We start from the raw sequence: 17,722 nt of genomic DNA, 5'->3' as shown, positions 1-17,722 counted from the left end.
ATATAAAACTGGGCCCCATTGGAAGTGGAAGTGCTGACGTGAGAAGCGCGACGAAAACAGCCTTCCTTATGAACTCTGCTTTCAGCTACCGCTCCAGTAGTGGACAACGAGGACTAAATGAATCGTATAAATATGTTCTTAATTTGCTCACGCCGCCTGCCGTCGGGGGTTTCTCTTCAGAGTACGACGGCGTCGGTTCACGATTTGGTAATTAAAGTCGCATGTAGAACTTACCCGGAGCATTGAATCCATGCTTCGTCTTGCGTGTCTGCCATCGAGTAGGAGGCACGTCGTCGACGTCGATGCCGGTCTGCGGAAACAGCACGGGGATTTTGTTTGGCTGGACGCAAGCGTCTGATTGATCCTCGATGGCCTCTTGAGGGCATTTAGTTTGTCCTGTGGATTACTCCAACTCTTAAGGGCATTTAGTTTGTCTTGTGTAGCTTCTTCATCCACACCACCGTGGTTATAACTCATGGCCTCCCTCCTCCGTAACGCCACTCTCTCTCTCTCTCTCTCGGAGTTCCCATCCCATCGCTGGAATTATAGTAGCATTTCACAATGCAGCGAGCTCTTCCTCTCGTCGCCGCTTCACTGCTGATGTTGGCCGCAGCCACAGCGCCGGTGGCGCAAGGTCACAACATAACCAAGATCCTGGCGGAGCACCTTGAGTTCTCCACGTTCAACCACTACCTCACAGTCACCCACCTGGCCGCTGAGATCAACCGCCGGCTCACCATCACCGTGCTGGTCGTCGGGAACTCCGGCATGGCCGACCTACTCGCCAGGCACCTCTCCCTCCTCACCCTCCGCAACGTCCTCTCCCTCCATATCCTCACCGACTACTACGGCGCCAAGAAGCTCCATCAGCTCACCGGCGGTTCCACCCTGGCCTCCTCCGTCTTCCAGTCCTCCGGCCACGCCCCCGGCACCACCGGCTACATCAACATCACCGACCACCGCGCCGGAAAGGTCACCTTCAGTGCTGAGGACGACGGCGGCGCCCCGCCTGTTGACTTCGTCAAGTCGGTGAAGGAGATGCCCTACAACATTTCCGTGCTGCAGGTGAGCACCATCCTTAGCTCTCCCGAGGCAGAGGCCCCCGTGGCGGCGCCCGCCCCCGTTAACCTCACCGAGCTCATGAGTAAGAAGGGCTGCAAGGCCTTCGCCGACCTGCTCCTCGCTCGCCCGGACATCCTCCAAACCTTCCAGGACAACCTCGACAGCGGGCTCACCGTCTTCTGCCCCGTTGACGCCGCCGTCAAGGCCTTCGCCGCCAAGTACAAGAACCTCACCGCTGACGGCAAGGCTTCCCTCCTCCTCTACCACGGCGTGCCCGTGTACTACTCCCCCCAGCTCCTCAAATCCAACAACGGCGTCGTCAACACCCTCGCCACCGACGGCTCCAACAAGAACTTCAACTACACCGTGCAGAACGACGGCACGGACGTCACGCTCGAGACCCGCGTCGTCACCGCCACCATCACCTCCACCCTGATCGACCAGGACCCTGACGCCGTCTACGCCGTCGACAAGGTCCTCGAGCCCCGTGAACTGTTCAAGGTCGCAGAGGTCGTCGATGCCCCTGCCCCAGCCCCCGCCGGCTCCAACAAGTCCAAGCACGCGTCGCCGCCAGCCCCAGCCGGCCCCGACGAGGCGCCCGCTGACCAGGCTACGTCCGCAAACTCAGCCTTCAGTACCACCGCTGTTGGCCGGTGGCTCGAGCCCACCGCCGCTGCTCTCGCGGCGTCCTTCCTCGTCGTCGTCTAATTAGCTACCCCGTTTCTCTCTCTTTTTTTCCCCCTATTTTCTAATTTCCATTATTAAAATTTTCTTCTTTTTTCTCTTCTGATGTTTTAGTTTAATGCTTTGGGATGGATGAATAATTAAGGAGGAGAGATATTTTATATATATATATATATATATATATATATATAATACGGAGTCTCTCTCTTCCCTCGATGGGTTTGTCCCGTGCGTTGTGCCTGCTTTGACCCAATCATATTATTATATGGACTTTGGACTCTGTGTGTGTCTGTGTACGCGCGCGCGTTTACTCTCTTCACTGCCAAGTCTTGTTTTTATATCAGGTAAAATAAATATCATATTGAAAGGGAAGCGTGCCTTTTTGCTGCAAGTGAGGGTCATGGCGTCCGCATGGAGCGCCTATGCAAAGCCAGACACATCTATTTCCGCGGGGACTTGTACCCAAGTCAACTTGCAAGGATGGAGGAGTGCTTTTGTACCCACTGTGTCAAGCATTTGATCGAACACCCTGAGGACTAGATAAAAGAAGCAACAGTGTCGGTTCACATATTGTGTGCGTCTGTGTATATAAAGAGGGAGACGGTGATACAACCGATTTGCTGCTGCTGCTCGCCCCGCCCCGCCCCTATTACTTTGACGATCTCTGTCACTGTCGACTCGGAGTCGCATCTGCAAAACGAGTCATTGGTCTTGTGGTTACCATGACCTTATTGCATGAGACCATCCGCCTAGTGATGTCGTGGAGATCGGCTGGCGACCGGAGCTGATCCACGTCTAGAGTTTGAGCACTACGTGCTCGATGAAATGCCCCGGTGCGGGTACATTACACGTCTCCCCTTCCATCTCAATTAAAATCTCCTTGAAATCTCCTGGCGAGACAATGTGGATTGGAGCCAGCAGGAGACCGTTCGCCTAGTGCGTCTTCGAAAGTGGAGGACCAGTGGAGCTGTTCCACATCTAGAATTTGAGCACCAGGTGCTCGATGAAATGCACCGGTTGCCGGCGCATTACACGACTCCCCTTCCATCTCAATTAACATCTCCGCGAAATCTCCTGCAATGTGGATCGGAGCGGGCAGGAGAGGTGCAGCCTGTTTGCTCCGCAGAATCAATGTTTCTCCGAGCCAGCCTGCCATGCTCCATGGTATCCTACAGCTGATTCCTCTTCCCTTTTGCTTTTGGTACTTGTTGGTTTTGTGTCGTTATGTTGATTCGATAATTCTGATGCAAAGTACGTCTTCTGGCTACAATTTTGTTGATTGGCTAAAATCTCACAATGCTTATTCGTTACCTGTGCAACAGGAATGTCTACTGCAACAAGGAGAAATTGCGCGGCAAATTTCATGCTTGAAGAACTTGAAGATGTTGGTGAGAGTATGAGCCAAGCAAAGAGCTCGGTGATGTCTCTGGCAAAGAGCTTAGCTTGCCTCCCTGACGAATTCCTTGCCTCCAAAGAGAAGAGGCCATTGACTCGGATGGAGCACAAACGCCATATCGAACTTGGCATCAAGAAGAGGGTGAAAGCACAGTACTCCAATGGAAAATATCACGGGCTAATGAGTAAAGTCGTTGCTAATGCTGACACCCTCCATGACTCCTATGATATGATTAGACTCAACTCTAATATCATGTTGACATCGAAGAAGGACGATATTTGTTTCAGCTCTTTAGCAGAACAGCTAGCAAGTGGGGAGTTTGAAGTGCAATCAAACGCTTTGTCGATCGCAGCAAAGACTAAGTGTAAAGATTGCTTGGTCCTTCCTAAGCTGAAGCTGAGAATTGTGCAAGAGGCAATAAGATTGGTGCTAGAGGTGGTTTACAGACCACATTTCTCCAAAATATCCCATGGTTGTCGTAGTGGAAGAGGGCAGATATCAGCTTTGAATTACGTCGGCAAAGAAATCGGTGTACGTGATTGGTGGTTTAGATTGTTCATCAATAAGGAGGCTGATCAGAGAGTTCTTTCTAAGCTTATGTCTGAAATGAAGGACAAGATCGAGGATTCCGAGCTATTGAGTTTCATCCAGAGCATGTTCGATGCTAGAGTGCTGAATCTTGTTTTCGGACGCTTCCCCAAGGGCCATGGTCTTCCTCAGGAGGGAGTTCTGTCACCTATTCTGATGAACATATATCTGGACAACTTCGATCATGAAGTGTTTGGGATGTGCATGAGATACGAGGGGCTTGGTACAGAAACTGGTGACAGGAAAGATGCCCAAAGCTCAAAACTGCGCAGTTGGATACGAAAACAAATTAAAGAGAGCGACGATAAAAGTGTTGACCAAGTGACTGATGGTGCAGGGACAAGAATTTCTGCTTGCAGATACATGGATGAAATCTTTGTTGCAGTTTCAGGTTCGAAAGATACTGCAATGAAAATAAAGGCTGAGATTGTGAGTTATCTAAAGAACACACTTAATTTAGATGTAGAAGATCGGATGGATCTTTCAGCAATTAGAGAGAATTCTTGCGGGATTCAGTTTGTTGGGACAGTGATCAGGCTGACCACTCCAGCAAGTGCTGAACTGAGGGCAGTTCACAAATTGAAGGACAAGGTCAGGCTTTTTGCTTCTCAGAAGCAGGAAATCTGGGATGCTATGACACTTCGAATCGGTAAGAAGTGGCTGGCATATGGTTTGAGGAGGATCAAAGAATCGGAGATCGAGCAGCTTGGTCTTAGCACTCCATTGCTGGATCACATCTCCCAATTTCGTAAGGATGGCATGAAAACAGATCATTGGTTCAAGTCCTTGCTCAAGATCTGGATGCAGGATGTGATTGCAAAGATTGAATCTAGCGAGGAGGTACTTCTTTCCAAGTACATTGCAGAACCGGCATTGCCACAAGATCTGCGCGATGCATTTTACGATTTCCAGAAGCAAGCCAACGAATATGTTTCATCAGAGACGGCTGCCATTGTTGAGCTGTTGCACCGTCCTTGCTCACACCCTAAACCTTCCACTCAGGGAGCAGTCACCAGATTGGAAGCTCCCATGAACTCCATAAAGAGAAGTCTTCATCGATACGGTCTGATCAACCTCGAAGGCTTCCCAAGGCATGTATGCATGCTCATGTTACAAGATGATGAACTAATCATAAGCTGGTTCGCAGGTCTAGTTCGGCGGTGGCTGAAATGGTATTCCAAGCTCGATAATTTCGGAGATGTTAAGCTCTTGATGGTGGAATGTGTCAGAAAATCTTGCATTCGGACTCTGGCAGCAAAGCACCGGATGCATGAAGTTTTGGTCGAGAAGAAGTTCGAGTTGGAGCAGCATGGGATCCCGTTGACAGAAGACATGAATACCGATACCGCAGTGATGGAATCTAATGCGGCTCCTACATCTGACGACGATGAATCTTTGATGTTTGGGATCTCTGGTAGCGGATTGTGTCTTCTATCATTGTCCAGAGTGAAAGTCCCAGCTCGGGTGTTCAACTGCTTTGTTATGGGATGCACCATGGCATCTCCGAGTATGTACACCCTTCATGTCAAGGAGAGGCAAAGGTTTCCGGGATGGAGGACTGGATTCGCAACATCAATTCATCCTAGTTTGCATGGAAGACGTATTGGCTTGTGCAGTCAGCACGTCAAAGATTTGTATTTAGGAAACATATCACTTCAAAATGTTGAGTTTGGTGCTCTGAGCAGATAGAAGCCCTCTGGATTTGGGATTTTCGGAATTCTTAGGGTTGTTTGCTCAAAGATGTTCGAGTTGATCAGCAAAGTACAACACCAGTAGCACGGCACAGGATGGGAGCATCAGGTTAGACCAGTTCGGATTGTTATTGTTATCCTCATCAGCATGTTAATCTTTCCATCTCTACTATTGACAAAGAAGCTCTACCCATAGCAAGAAATCCTTAGCCAAGGCTCATCCTTTGGCATCAAGCCTCTAAACCCCTCTGTCATCATCAAATTTATATATGATTTTTTTATTTCTGGCAAAATGAGTCATCTCAACAATCTCAACGAGGATCACAAATCCAGTGACAGTATATTTATGGACTCAAAATTACAAGGACCTGTCCATGCAACAGTATACTCGATTGCAGGAACACCAGCATCTATGGAAATGCAGGATATACTCTATCGCAGGACAAAATAAATATCCCTGTTCTGGAAAGAAGGAAGACTAAAGTGGCAAGAATGTGAAGTTTCCATCTAAGTGGGTAGAACATATGGAAGGGAAAATGGGGTCACTGACCATAGGGACATTAGATAAAATTGACTGCTCACTGCATGAGAGATTTCAATCTGTGGATTAGATAATTTGACTGTCAACTAATTCGTAAAACTCAAAAAACTTAAATATGGACATCTTATATGGAGACCAATCCAAAGAAAAGAATTCTCCACAGATTTGTGCAACAAAAAATCCATGAGAGCTGCGATGTTACCCCTTCTTTTCTTGGCCCAGTTTTATCAGCAGCAGTAGGGCCAACGAATAACAAGTCTAGCAAAAAAGCAAGTAGAAGGCCTTCAGCTTGTTCGGGTTTCATGAAAATAAACAGACAAATCAAATTTTGAAACAGAGAATCTGGAATTGATCCCACATAATCAACAAAGGAAGTCAATGAACCATTCTTTCAAGTCAAAAAAATCCTTCAGCCAAACAATGGAAAGTTGAGCAAAAACTCATGCCAAGAACCAAATAGCGAGAACAATATTAAACCTGGAGTCCTCCACAAAAGACCAGCAGCATTTTAATTTATTTCTTAAAGAGAAGCTTTCTCAAGCTCAAATTATTAGCAAAGGAATATATAAGAAAAGAAAACATTTTAAGCATTGTAATCCATATTGACGATGAAAAAGATGATAACAGCTCCAATAAGTTGAAGTTTTAGTTCTGTCTGACCTTCAGCATTGCAGATCAGCAACCATTCAGCAGATTGTACTTCTAGGAAGTAAGAACCCCAACCACCCAATTGCTTCAGAAGCGTATTGGGGTATGTAGCTCCTCATTACGTCTAGGAGAATGGGCTGGACAACTATGCGAGAAGCAGCATCATTGGCGAAGAGTATCAAGCATGAAGAAGCATCTAAATCAAGAACGAAGATATTCTCAAATCGTCGAAGATGGTGTGAGCGAGCGAAGAACAAAACGACGTGATGTGGAGGAGAACCACAAAAGCAACGAATGCCGAAGACGGGCAAGTCACTAAAGCAGGATCACGCCTCCTCGACACACAAAAGAAAAGAATACATAGAGCTTAGTTGCAATTCACCATCCTAGTAGCATCAATGTCTATTTCATAACCAAATACCATTAGTTCTCGGTGTTTTATGAAAGACAGGTATATGTTAAATAAAGTTCAAAGAGACTTATCCAAATTCAAGTTGTCGAGTGTTGATCAAATAGAAGACATTTCATTTCGACATTAGCCCAGGGAGCTACCGCTCACAAAGAGAGGCATATGACCACGTACAGTCCTCAGCTCCTGCTACGCCTGTATCTGAAATAAAAAAGAGAGAGCAACTATCAACTAGAAGACACAATAACTGTCACTAAAAAAGAATGGGCCAGCAAGGACTCTCACCCATATAAAATTGGGGGCACAAATTTACTCCTATAAGTTTATTTCTTTAAAGAAATTGTTGTTTTCCCAGCTCAAATTTTGGTCACCCAAGTTGCAATTGTGAAATTTTACCGGAGCACTAAAGACTCACCCTCTAAAACCTTACAACTGCTATGTATTCAAAAGTACTTGTCTCAATCTACAAGAAGGTTTTGCAGCTTACCCATTAGTATGTGGTGATTCAGAACGGCGATTGTCATTAGAAGGTGACCTGCTATAACTGCGCCTACGAGGTGACGGACTGCGCTGTCTTGGAGAACGGCCACGAGGACTATGACTTCTGTAGAAAGCAATTAACCAAATAAATCATAAAGTCTACCAGCTTCATTATACAATAAAATAATAATCAGCTGATACAAATCAGCTTTGATAATTGAAATTTGAAAGTTAACATGTCAATGGTAAAAGGGCATTTATCATTTTGATCCCAGGTAAAATCTTTTACCAGTAGTCAATAGCAAAAATGGTTAACTGTAGTAACAACAAGAACACATATGAGGGATAAAATAATTTTCCTTTTAATAGTTGCTTCAATTTTTTTTAGGATAGGTGTGTATCAGCAGTGATTCTAACTGGCATAAAGCCACAATTCAGAAATCAATATTTGGAACTTATACAAACAAGATAATCCTAGATTTTTCAATACAAATCTTTTAAATATTAATGACTTTCAAAACTTTCTCGTTAATATAGGTAAATTACCAAAAGATTTTTAATTGGAGCAGTGGACATCATACATTATCCTGCAATAAGGCATTTCAATATCTTTGAAATTGACCTAGCTGTCCAAAAGATGATCATCCCTTCAATATATACAAAGCAACAACAAAATCTAGCAAGGGTAAAAAAATTCAAAACATGTAAAAACAAATATACCTGAAACCTCTGCAAAAAATTGTTATTTGAAAATATTGAGTTATCAAGATGATAAAAATCAATCGATACATAAAAATGCACAAACCTATAAAATAAGTGTTTGATAAGCACATCTAGTGAATTTCTTCATACTTGCATTGGATCATGAAAAGAAGATGATGTTAGTTGAATGGAAAAGGTCACGACCACTGTAGGAAGTTATATAGCTAACAAAATCATGGTGAAAAGACAGGAACATTCAATTCGATGGCGTTAGATGAAATAACTTTCTTATAGTGGACATGATTTGCCTAGTGATGCTTGAACTAGGACCTATTAATCAAGTAAAATTGCAGACATATATCCTCAAGTTCATTCATTTTTTAATCAAAAAATTTGATAATATCACACTCAGATACCAGAGAGATCTTTTCCATGCTTTCCATTAGTAGTCTGGCAAGTTATCACCTTGCCATTATGAAGAAACAGTTAGCATGCTTAAGTACTAAAATCATTTTATCAAAATCATCTTATAAGGGGATTTTGCTGTTTGCACTTCAAGATGTGACGTATTTAATTCAATCTTTAAATATCTTTTTCTTTTGATATTCAATTCTTTTTACCAAAGTATGCTTCTGTAGGTATAAAACATACAAGTTTTCAAGAAACTACAGTAATTAAATTCCAAGGTATTCATTTGCTGCAATTTTACAACATTGCAGTTTTTCTTTGGAGTATATTTTATCTTGCCAAACATAAACTCAAACTTTTCAAATCCCATAATTTCAAGTGCCTCATGCACTTGAATGCCATTTTTTAGTATTCTGAGGTATATAAATAGTATTTAGGAATTTATCATTCCTATATTTGTCTATAATTAGTAGCTTGGAAGTTGATGAAAACCCATGAACCCAACCAGGTGACTGCTTGACAACTTCAATTACCTTCGACCATAGCTTGGACTTCGGCGATATCTGGGACTTCTACTTCTGCTTCGGCTCCGGCGCCTTCCACTTCCTAATCCTCCGGGACCAATTCGCAAACGGCATTCACGAGCAAAATGACCAGGCTCTCCACATTCATAGCACTTCATATCTGAACCTCCATGACGGTCACGACCACGGCTGCTGCTAGAGTTATGGGACAACTCAACTCTCCATCCATGCTTGCCTAAAAGGAGATGGCAGAGCAAAGTTTGTTGAAAGGCATGGAAGCTAGATATGATTCAGTTTTTTAGAAATCATATGTATATCAAGATATTGAAATCAGAAATAGAAATAGCATAACATTTATTCAATTAGATAAAGTAGCATACTTCATTGTAAATACTTATTTATTTAATTATTAAGATAAAAGAGGCAACTTCCAAAGAAATGTTGTTCATAACTTCTACTAGACAAAAGAGGAAGATAAGAGTTAGTGGTTGGTCAAGTGAGAAAAGTACAAAAAAGATTAGAGGACTGCTGCAGTTAAGGAACTACACCATAACAAATTTGATGAGTTGGAAATGCAAGGGTTGGTACTGAAAGGGACAACACCAGAGGGAAGTCAGTAAAGCTCAGGCCTTCACTCTATGGAAATCTTCAGGTTCAGACATAGCCTCAGACTGGTGGCAGCCTAACTCGGACTGGTCCACATCCATCCCTCCAATCAGATTAAAAACTAGTTTGCATGTGATGCCAAATGAGAATATTTGATCCCATTTCTTTTCCAGTAATCCTAGGTTACAAAGAAAACATTTTTCTAACATAATTTTCAATCATGACCCAAACTTAATATACTTTGCAAACATAAGAGAGCCCAATCTCATCTTACAGACAAAATACAAAATCCTTCAACAGTTCAGCTGTTCTTAGACTATAAATTATACATGATCCAGCAACAAATAACAATATCTGTTGTTCCTCTCTCTTTTTTTGAATTTTTAACCTCCAAATTCAAAGTTGAGAAGTCAAATGCAATATAATAGACCGAAAGTGCTAGCTAGCTTAAGTAGTAAAAACTGAATCATTTACCTTTTGTCAAAACAACAACAACAACAACAACAACAACAACAACAATTACAAAAATAAGCAAAAATTAACATAAGTGAGTCAGAGTAGTCTATGGGAATTATATGTAGTATATAATTAACAACAAAAATCAAAATGTTTTAAGTACCTACATATAGATTGTAGCAGATATCAACTGATGTGAAACAGTTGCATGTGGCAGGAAGAGAAACAATAGAATTAAAATCTAACAAACAATACATGATATCTACAATTGCTGGTACAACTTATAAGAAATGCAAGATAGAAAAACTATTAAGATGAAATGAGAACAAAATACATAAGTGACATAGATGATTACACAGGTACATAACTCATCATCTGATACCAAAGTATACAACCTGCTTCAATTTAATATTTAAAAAAATAAATTATCTCATAAATAACTTGAAATGGAAAAGAATTAAAAACAATGGTACATACCATCCAGATCACGAATTGCATCCTGAGCATCTCTCCGATCATCAAAATCAATGAAAGCAAAGCCCGGAGGTTTTCTAGCAACCCACACACTGCACCCAAAAAAAAGTTTTTTTTTTTTTTGCTTAAAAGGTTACTTTACTATTCCTTGCTTTCATGTCAGATGCAGTGACAATGAAAAAAATATTTAACAATTTCTTAGAGAATGTAATTAATAACCAGCAAGCTTTTTGCAAGAAGGATACAGATGTTACACAGATGGAGCAGTAGCAAGCAACAGACAACTTCATGCAGATCATGCACCTAAACAGTTCCAAGAGATTCGCCCAAGCTTCACACTATCATATCCATTAAAACATCTTAATCCAATGATATAAAGATGAAGGCTCCCCTCCCATTGAAAAAATGACTTTCCTTTTTTTGGGAACAAGTGCCTTAGCATTAACCTTACAGTAATAGCTGACTTGACTTCAAATTACCTGACCAAAGAAGATCAGCCGCTCAGAAAATTTCTAACTTTGCTTTTTCATTCTGCACTCTTATAGCTATTGTATAATTTACATACAACAGAAAGTCCAGTTCTCCACATGCATGCCTAAGGTTTCAATGACCTTTTTTCTTCAACAACATCTAGAAACACTGACTACTCACATAACTTTCTTTCTCTTCTGGTAATTGTCTAACAACAGGAGATTCTGAAACTAAAACAAAGGCCAAAAAGGTTGTGAATTCTGAAGTCCTTTTCTTTTAATTGGACGAATTGCAATTGATCATGGCATGAAGTTTTCGCCCTCACCTAATACTCTAAAACCAACCAAACGTGGACTGCAATTGTTAAGTTTCTGCATTTAGAAACACTACAGAAAAATGATGTACACAACCAAAGAGCTCCGCAGCACATTTTACATCAAAACATAGGTTCCTTGTTATGTCTTAATATGGACTGCTCAAGGAAAATAGCCTAAACAAAGAAAAAGAAACCCAACAATCAGATAATAACATCATAATATCAAGAAAGAATGTTAGAAATTTTACCTTCGCAGAACCCCAAATACTCGAAACTCATCTTCAAGTTCCCGGGCAGTAGTTCGGGGGTCCAAATTGCCAACATAGAGACGAGCCATCACGGATCCCCAATCTGCAATTATCTATAGTCATTCATTGATCGCTTCAGCAACAAGGTTGGGAATTTTCATGTGCCAAAAATCACAAGCCATTTCCACTTCGACTATCTTCAAATCTTACGAAAAAAGTGACAGGATCATGAAACCCAAGACAAATTTACTTCCGAAACAACTGAGTACTCAGAATCCAAGATTCAAAGAAATCATTTCCCTCTTTAAACCCGAATTCGTAAGCAACTTCTTAAAAACACAAATAGGAACTTAAATGGCCCGACAAATCTCACGAGACGAACGTTTTCTCAAGGGAAAGGCGGACGCCAGAAAGGATTAGTGAGAAATCGCACCTTTCTCAGTCCGAAGTCGAATAAAGATTAGGGTTTCGAAGCGATGGAAGAAGAAGACGAATAGATCCGAACACAAGTGAAGCCAGTCAATGGCAAGAGGGACGGATCGGTCCTTACCGTCAACCTGGATCGAGGAATTTGGAGGATCGGCTTCGGGCTTCGGACTTCGGGCTTCGAGGGTTTTGCAGAATGCACTGCCTGCAACCCTCGACTCGATTAAAAAAAGGTGCGTTCCATTAGATGGGTATACATACTGGAGGGACCCGGTGCTCGATCTAGAGCGTCCATCTAGTATGGCCCACCAATCGTGGGTTCTTTTGATGGCAAGTATGTTGCCGGTGCTCGATCTGGACCGTCGAAATGAACAACATGATGTACCGATGGTTGATCTCGACGAGGTAATGGTGTGGGTGATGGATTTGCATAATCTGGAACCTGAGTTGTCACTTCTTCTGTGTTGCCATGTGTCGCGTGTGGGGTTAAATATGCATGATCTGGAACGTGAGTTGTCACTTTTCCGCCCCCTTTGTTACGTACATTCGATAATAACTAAGGTATCCAAAACAAAAGGAATACTTCTTCTTGTTTTATGGATGCATCATGCAAATATTTATATTAGGATTTCGAATGTTTTTTTTTTAATCTTGAATGAATACATTATATATAAAAGAGATGTGATATTTATCCTAGACAAATGCATGCATTATACATAAATATAATATTTTTATCGTATATGATATTTTAAGAAATTATCTGTTTTGAACAATGGGTATTCCTGTACAATTTTATCATTTCAAAATTCATGGGATCCAAAAAATGTTTTTAAGGGTAAAAGAAATCGACAGACTTACGAGCCCTTAGTTTTCATACTCCTCAAATAATGTGGGATTAAATTATCTTATTAGTGCTCCTTCTCGTAGGAGAGCCAAGGGCTCATTCTTTAGGTGTATGGCTCAGGCGTAGATTTGCTTAATTGAGGTGCAGCTCTCCTTCTAGTACTAAAAATATTATGATTCTTTACGTCGTAGCTCAGGAAGGGGCATGGCTTAATTCAATCACGATAATGTAAAGTCGTCTGCATGGTTACTTCGAAGAAAAGCTTCATAGAAAATGGATGAAGAATCGAGGTCATTGTCTCTTAGGGTGTTTTCTGGCAGATCTATGACGGGCTTCCGGTCCTTAGTCCCAACACAATAGGTCAACGTCAGAGAGAAGAGTTATGGCTTGACCCATCTGAAGCTTAAGTCAATTTTTGTGAATAGTGAATCATGTCCTCTAACATCTATCTTGGGTGATTTTTATACCTTTGATAGGGAGTCAGCTCTCTTGCTTATCGACATCTATTGATATTTCAAGCTTATGTGTTTTGAAACCATCCTCTCGACCTCATGTCTTACGAGGTTGCATCCTCACCGGCAAGTGTCACTTTGTTCGATTCCGAACGACGTGGACTTGATATGTGCTGTTTTGGAGCCGAGCTATGTCACTTCTGGACCGGTCATGGCTGCCATCTAAATGATACTAGAATATTCTCTATCGAGCATCAAAGACAAATTGATCACATTCAATGTATTAGATATTTTTTTTATTTTAATGAGCACATCATAAGTAAAAAAGATATATTAATAGTATAAGATGCTTTAAATATTTATTTATCTTAGACACACTTCGAATGTCTTTTGTCATAGGTGGACTGTCACTTGTAAACATGACATATTTATTGCACTGATCATAAAATCATGCGCAAAAGAAGACACACTTTGAATGTCGTTTGTCATAGGTGGACTGTCACTCGTAAACAGGACATGTTTGTTGCATTGATCATTTAAATTATCTTTTTATCATGAATAGATGTATCACACAAAAAGACACATTGGTCATGTGAGGTGGAGACCTTACAAATAATCGTGTTGTTTAATAAAAGTGATTAAATGATATAATGGTAATTAGGATTACAAATATAAAGAAAATGACTTGGGTTCAAGTAAAAAAGAAAAAAGTCCACAAATAATCCTCTTAACTTTGGAACTTTGAATGATCAGAATAAAATAGGCTTGAATCTGTTGGATAAAGCCAAAGAAGTGAGGCTTTCATTTGCGAGAATCTCTCGGTTTAGTTTTGCCACCATGTTAGTCCCATCTTCTCTGTCATCTTCTTGAATGCTGAAGGTTCAGCTAAAGAGTCACACCAGTGGCCAAGCTATGCAGCTTCTGTGCGCCCGCAGATATGGAGGTCACACTAACATTTCTCACAGCAATCTTGGTTTGAGGAGGAGATGCATTGTTGCATCTCTACCCTATGATGTTTAGTTGTGGTTGGACAAGGAGTCCAAATGGCAGGTGATACTGAAAGGAGACAAACGATCGAGCAAATGCATTTAGCTCCCGAGGAAGAAATAAGAGGGGGAGGAGTGTGTCTGCGAGCTCCTGCTACGCTACAGCACGGCACTATGCATGAACCGATTAGAATGTTGTCCCATAGAATTAACAGAGATGGTGATGTGCTGTCTAAAATTTTCCTAAATGGTGACCAAACAGAGCATCCGAATCAATGGGAAGAAACAGAAGCAAGAAACAAGGAGTGAAAGAAACCAAAACAACATTCCACAGAGCAAAAGGGAGGTAAGGAGAGAATGAGAGAGTTGTAGGAGTGGTAGAAGACAAGCATACCAAGCCAACCAGCCTGCTGTCCCAACTCCCTTCTTTCTCTTCTCTCACCACACAGCTGAAACACTGTTGCATTCAAATGGCTGGGCAATGTAGAGCAGGAGATGAACAAGCTTCCAAAGAAACAACAATAGTAGATAGTATCTACAATGTAGCACAGGAGGCAAAGATTAGGGAAGGAAAAGAAGTGATTGAGCCGACGACGCCAATATCGCGCACTGCACACGCACAAAAACCCTTAAGGCAAGAAAACCTTCACCAGCTTCTCTGTATCTTCATCTGCGTCTGCATCTGCAGTGTCCTGACCTTCCACCAACTCCCAAACACATCTTAGTTTTTGGTTGCTGTAGCAACTGCAGCTTCCTTCTTTTCCACTGCAGCTCCTTCTTTCTTTCTTGCTTCTTCTCCTCCCGTGGAAGCAGGAGGCAACATCTCTTCCTGCAAAGCAATCTGCACCCCCCTCTACCTTCATCACTCTTCTCTTGCTCCCTGTGCCGGAAAGTAAGATATTAAGGAACACTAACTGCATTTATTTTCCTCTCTCTCTCTCTCTCTCTATTTTCCACAACCCTTCATTGAATCTACTCCGTTCACCTCTCACCAACTCTCCAAGTAGGCAATAAATACACTCCCTGTACAGAATACCTACTACAGGGTTTTGAATGACCCTAATGGCCTTACCCAATTTGTAGGTGACAGGGACAGATGAGAAAGGCGAAGAGGCATCTGTCGACCACATACAGAAGGGCAGTCTGGGAACGCAAGAACCACGGCAACGTTCTGCCCCCCGGGTTTTACGTACCCAAGACACACTCCTGTGGGAAGCTGCGGCAGGCCAAACCCACCGAGAAGGGAGAAGACACATAAATTACCTCTTAGGATACCTCTTTCTGTCTCTAGTCTTGTATTTAATCCGACCAGCAAGCTGGGAGCAGCAAGCGGAGGAGAACATTTAGGGAGCAAGATGATACAGCCATCGTGAGGCCAAAACATTCCAACATTATCCGAGACCGAAAGGTCATTTGTTGCTATATCAGTGCTCATTTCTCTTGTATGAATTGGACAACGACATGGGCTGAAGCGGCAGCAGTCTGCTGGCTCTCCCATGTGCCAGAAACCAACAAGAGCATGAGTATATTTCTTGGACCACCGATGTGTTTACTATGATCACCTCGCCGGAGTTATTTCCGTGGGTTAACAGCTGTGTTAAGGTATAATCTTATCACTCGGATCATGCGTTAGCATTCGTTTTTGTTGGTCAAACCACACTGAGAGAATCCTCTATGACCTACTCCACTTTGGTGGATTTGTAAAGGTTATGATGATGAGGGTATTGTCTCAATCATGCAGGCTTGCAGTCGTCTCAACAACAACGCAAAGTAATTGTGATCATGACAAGTAGACACAACCAGCTGCACTGTTTCCCAGGAGGAGAGAAAAGAGAAAAAGGAGGGAGAGAGAGAGAGAGATGAGAGGTTGGAGAACATGGCACGCACACCACAAGGACCACATCAGGATCAGCCATGGGAATGTCAGCAGGAGAAAAGAAAAGCTCAGCTCACCATTGTGCAAGTGAACATCTTGGATCGTCTTCACGCACTGAGAAGAGGACTCCTTTGGTGACAGAACAAGAAGAAACTGTTGTTGGTGATGAAACGAGGAGGCGGTGTGCGCAAGTGAACATCTTTCTGAGAAGAAATGGATCGTCGTCGCGCACTGAGAAGAGGACTCCTTTGGTGAAAGAACAGAAGGAACTGTTGCTGATGCCGAAACGAGGAGGTGGTACGCAGGAAGCTGTGCATCGATACGAGCTATTAACTCGCATCCATGCCGTTGTCATCTTCCTCGTGTAGAGAGAGAGAGAGAGAGAGAGAGGGTTTTGTCTCTCTGACTCAAAAGTGGACTAGTCGCTCGAGAATCGAGGAAGAGTCCTTTCTGTGGTGGAGTTATCGTCGCTGGCTGGAGACAGGCACGACGGCACTTGCTGTTCTGTCAATGCCTTAATCCATGAACAGATGCATCACTGTACATAAGTACAAGTTTATGATTCATACACTTCACTACCAGACGCAAGAACATTCTTCTTGTTTCTTCTAAACAGGTGAAGTACCATTCAACGATGTGCAAGCAGATGAAATCTCAACCAGTGAACTGAAGATTGTTAGATAAATTGATACTGAAGAAGAATCTCGTAATAGTTCAAACAAGCAGTCTGTGGAAGAATGCTGGGGTTCTTCCGACTACTTTGAGATCAGAAGAGCAAGCAGCTGCCACAGTGATAGCCTGCAAGAAGATGTGCAGGTCCGTCACGGTTTCCACATGAGACTCTTACTTCCTTTCCATGCATGCCATCTATAGGTAGTATTCTCTTCTTGAAGGCAGTTCACCTACTGAAGCGATTCCCTTCGTGTCTCCACCGTCTTCATCTTTCAGCTCAAAGTAGGACTGTAATAGAAATTCCACAGCCAAATGAGAGGGAGCAGAGCCACCTTCTGAAGCACATCTTTAACTAAGTCTCAATCGATAATTCAATCACATAAATATTTAATTTATTTTTTTTTAAAAAAAATATTTTTAATTATATTGTAAAATATTCTTCTTCGTTAAATTTATCACAAAAATATATAATATAATTTTAAATCAAAAACTTCTACTTTTCATCCTATAATCAATTAAAATATATAAAATTTTCTATTTAATCTCGATCTTCACGTGACGAATATATGAATCTCTGGTGCAGTAACATTAAAAATCCTATACATATATATATCAATAAAAACTCATATTAATCTTAATATCATCGAGATCCACAATATCATTATTCAAATCATAATTAAAATAAAATAAAAAATAAAATAATTATTACTTAGATGTGGGCCAAGGGAATCTCATGCACTTGGAGTTGAGCTTTTCATTCCT

General features: G+C 42.0%; 3 protein-coding genes across 6 annotated transcripts; 2 read left to right on the top strand and 1 right to left on the bottom strand.

Moving 5' to 3' along the window:
* Positions 1-320: 320 nt before the first annotated feature.
* On the top strand, positions 321-1,844 carry LOC135609750 (fasciclin-like arabinogalactan protein 2). Its single transcript, XM_065103333.1, has one exon. The coding sequence runs from the start codon at positions 562-564 to the stop codon at positions 1,768-1,770; it is 1,209 nt and encodes a 402-aa protein (XP_064959405.1). The 5' UTR covers positions 321-561; the 3' UTR covers positions 1,771-1,844.
* Positions 1,845-2,064: 220 nt separating this feature from the next.
* Positions 2,065-5,852, top strand: LOC135609749 (nuclear intron maturase 4, mitochondrial-like). The gene is made up of 2 exons (XM_065103332.1): positions 2,065-2,910; positions 3,069-5,852. The coding sequence occupies exons 1-2, from the start codon at positions 2,826-2,828 to the stop codon at positions 5,417-5,419; spliced, it is 2,436 nt and encodes an 811-aa protein (XP_064959404.1). The 5' UTR covers positions 2,065-2,825; the 3' UTR covers positions 5,420-5,852.
* Positions 5,853-6,997: 1,145 nt separating this feature from the next.
* LOC135609751 (serine/arginine-rich splicing factor RSZ21A-like) lies at positions 6,998-12,373 on the bottom strand. 4 transcript variants are annotated; one of them, XM_065103335.1, is made up of 6 exons: positions 12,255-12,373; positions 11,705-11,817; positions 10,673-10,761; positions 9,143-9,368; positions 7,507-7,623; positions 6,998-7,220 (listed from the first exon to the last, which is right to left on the bottom strand). In XM_065103335.1, exons 2-6 carry the CDS (start codon positions 11,791-11,793, stop codon positions 7,199-7,201), a joined length of 543 nt encoding a protein of 180 aa, XP_064959407.1. In that variant the 5' UTR covers positions 11,794-11,817; positions 12,255-12,373; the 3' UTR covers positions 6,998-7,198. The 4 variants fall into 4 exon arrangements, with proteins under 4 accessions (XP_064959407.1, XP_064959406.1, XP_064959408.1 ...); XM_065103334.1 differs by having other exon boundaries at positions 11,705-11,807; positions 12,255-12,368; XM_065103336.1 differs by having other exon boundaries at positions 11,705-11,807; positions 12,138-12,283.
* Positions 12,374-17,722: the final 5,349 nt, after the last annotated feature.

This window comes from Musa acuminata, chromosome BXJ2-4, assembly GCF_036884655.1.
Source record: "Musa acuminata AAA Group cultivar baxijiao chromosome BXJ2-4, Cavendish_Baxijiao_AAA, whole genome shotgun sequence".
Lineage (NCBI taxonomy): Eukaryota > Viridiplantae > Streptophyta > Magnoliopsida > Zingiberales > Musaceae > Musa > Musa acuminata.
This window is presented reverse-complemented; position numbering and strand designations above follow the sequence as displayed.

Excerpts from the sequence above, each read along its gene's own strand:
- LOC135609750 (XM_065103333.1), top strand. The coding sequence starts at position 562 with ATGCAGCGAGCTCTTCCTCTCGTCGCCGCTTCACTGCTGATGTTGGCC.
- LOC135609749 (XM_065103332.1), top strand. The coding sequence starts at position 2,826 with ATGTGGATCGGAGCGGGCAGGAGAGGTGCAGCCTGTTTGCTCCGCAGA. Across the intron at positions 2,911-3,068 it reads CCAGCCTGCCATGCTCCATG|GAATGTCTACTGCAACAAGG; the intron begins GTATCCTACAGC and ends CCTGTGCAACAG.
- LOC135609751 (XM_065103335.1), bottom strand. The coding sequence starts at position 11,793 with ATGGCTCGTCTCTATGTTGGCAATTTGGACCCCCGAACTACTGCCCGG. Across the intron at positions 9,369-10,672 it reads TGCAATTCGTGATCTGGATG|GCAAGCATGGATGGAGAGTT; the intron begins GTATGTACCATT and ends ATCTCCTTTTAG. Across the intron at positions 7,221-7,506 it reads GAATCACCACATACTAATGG|ATACAGGCGTAGCAGGAGCT; the intron begins GTAAGCTGCAAA and ends TTTTTATTTCAG.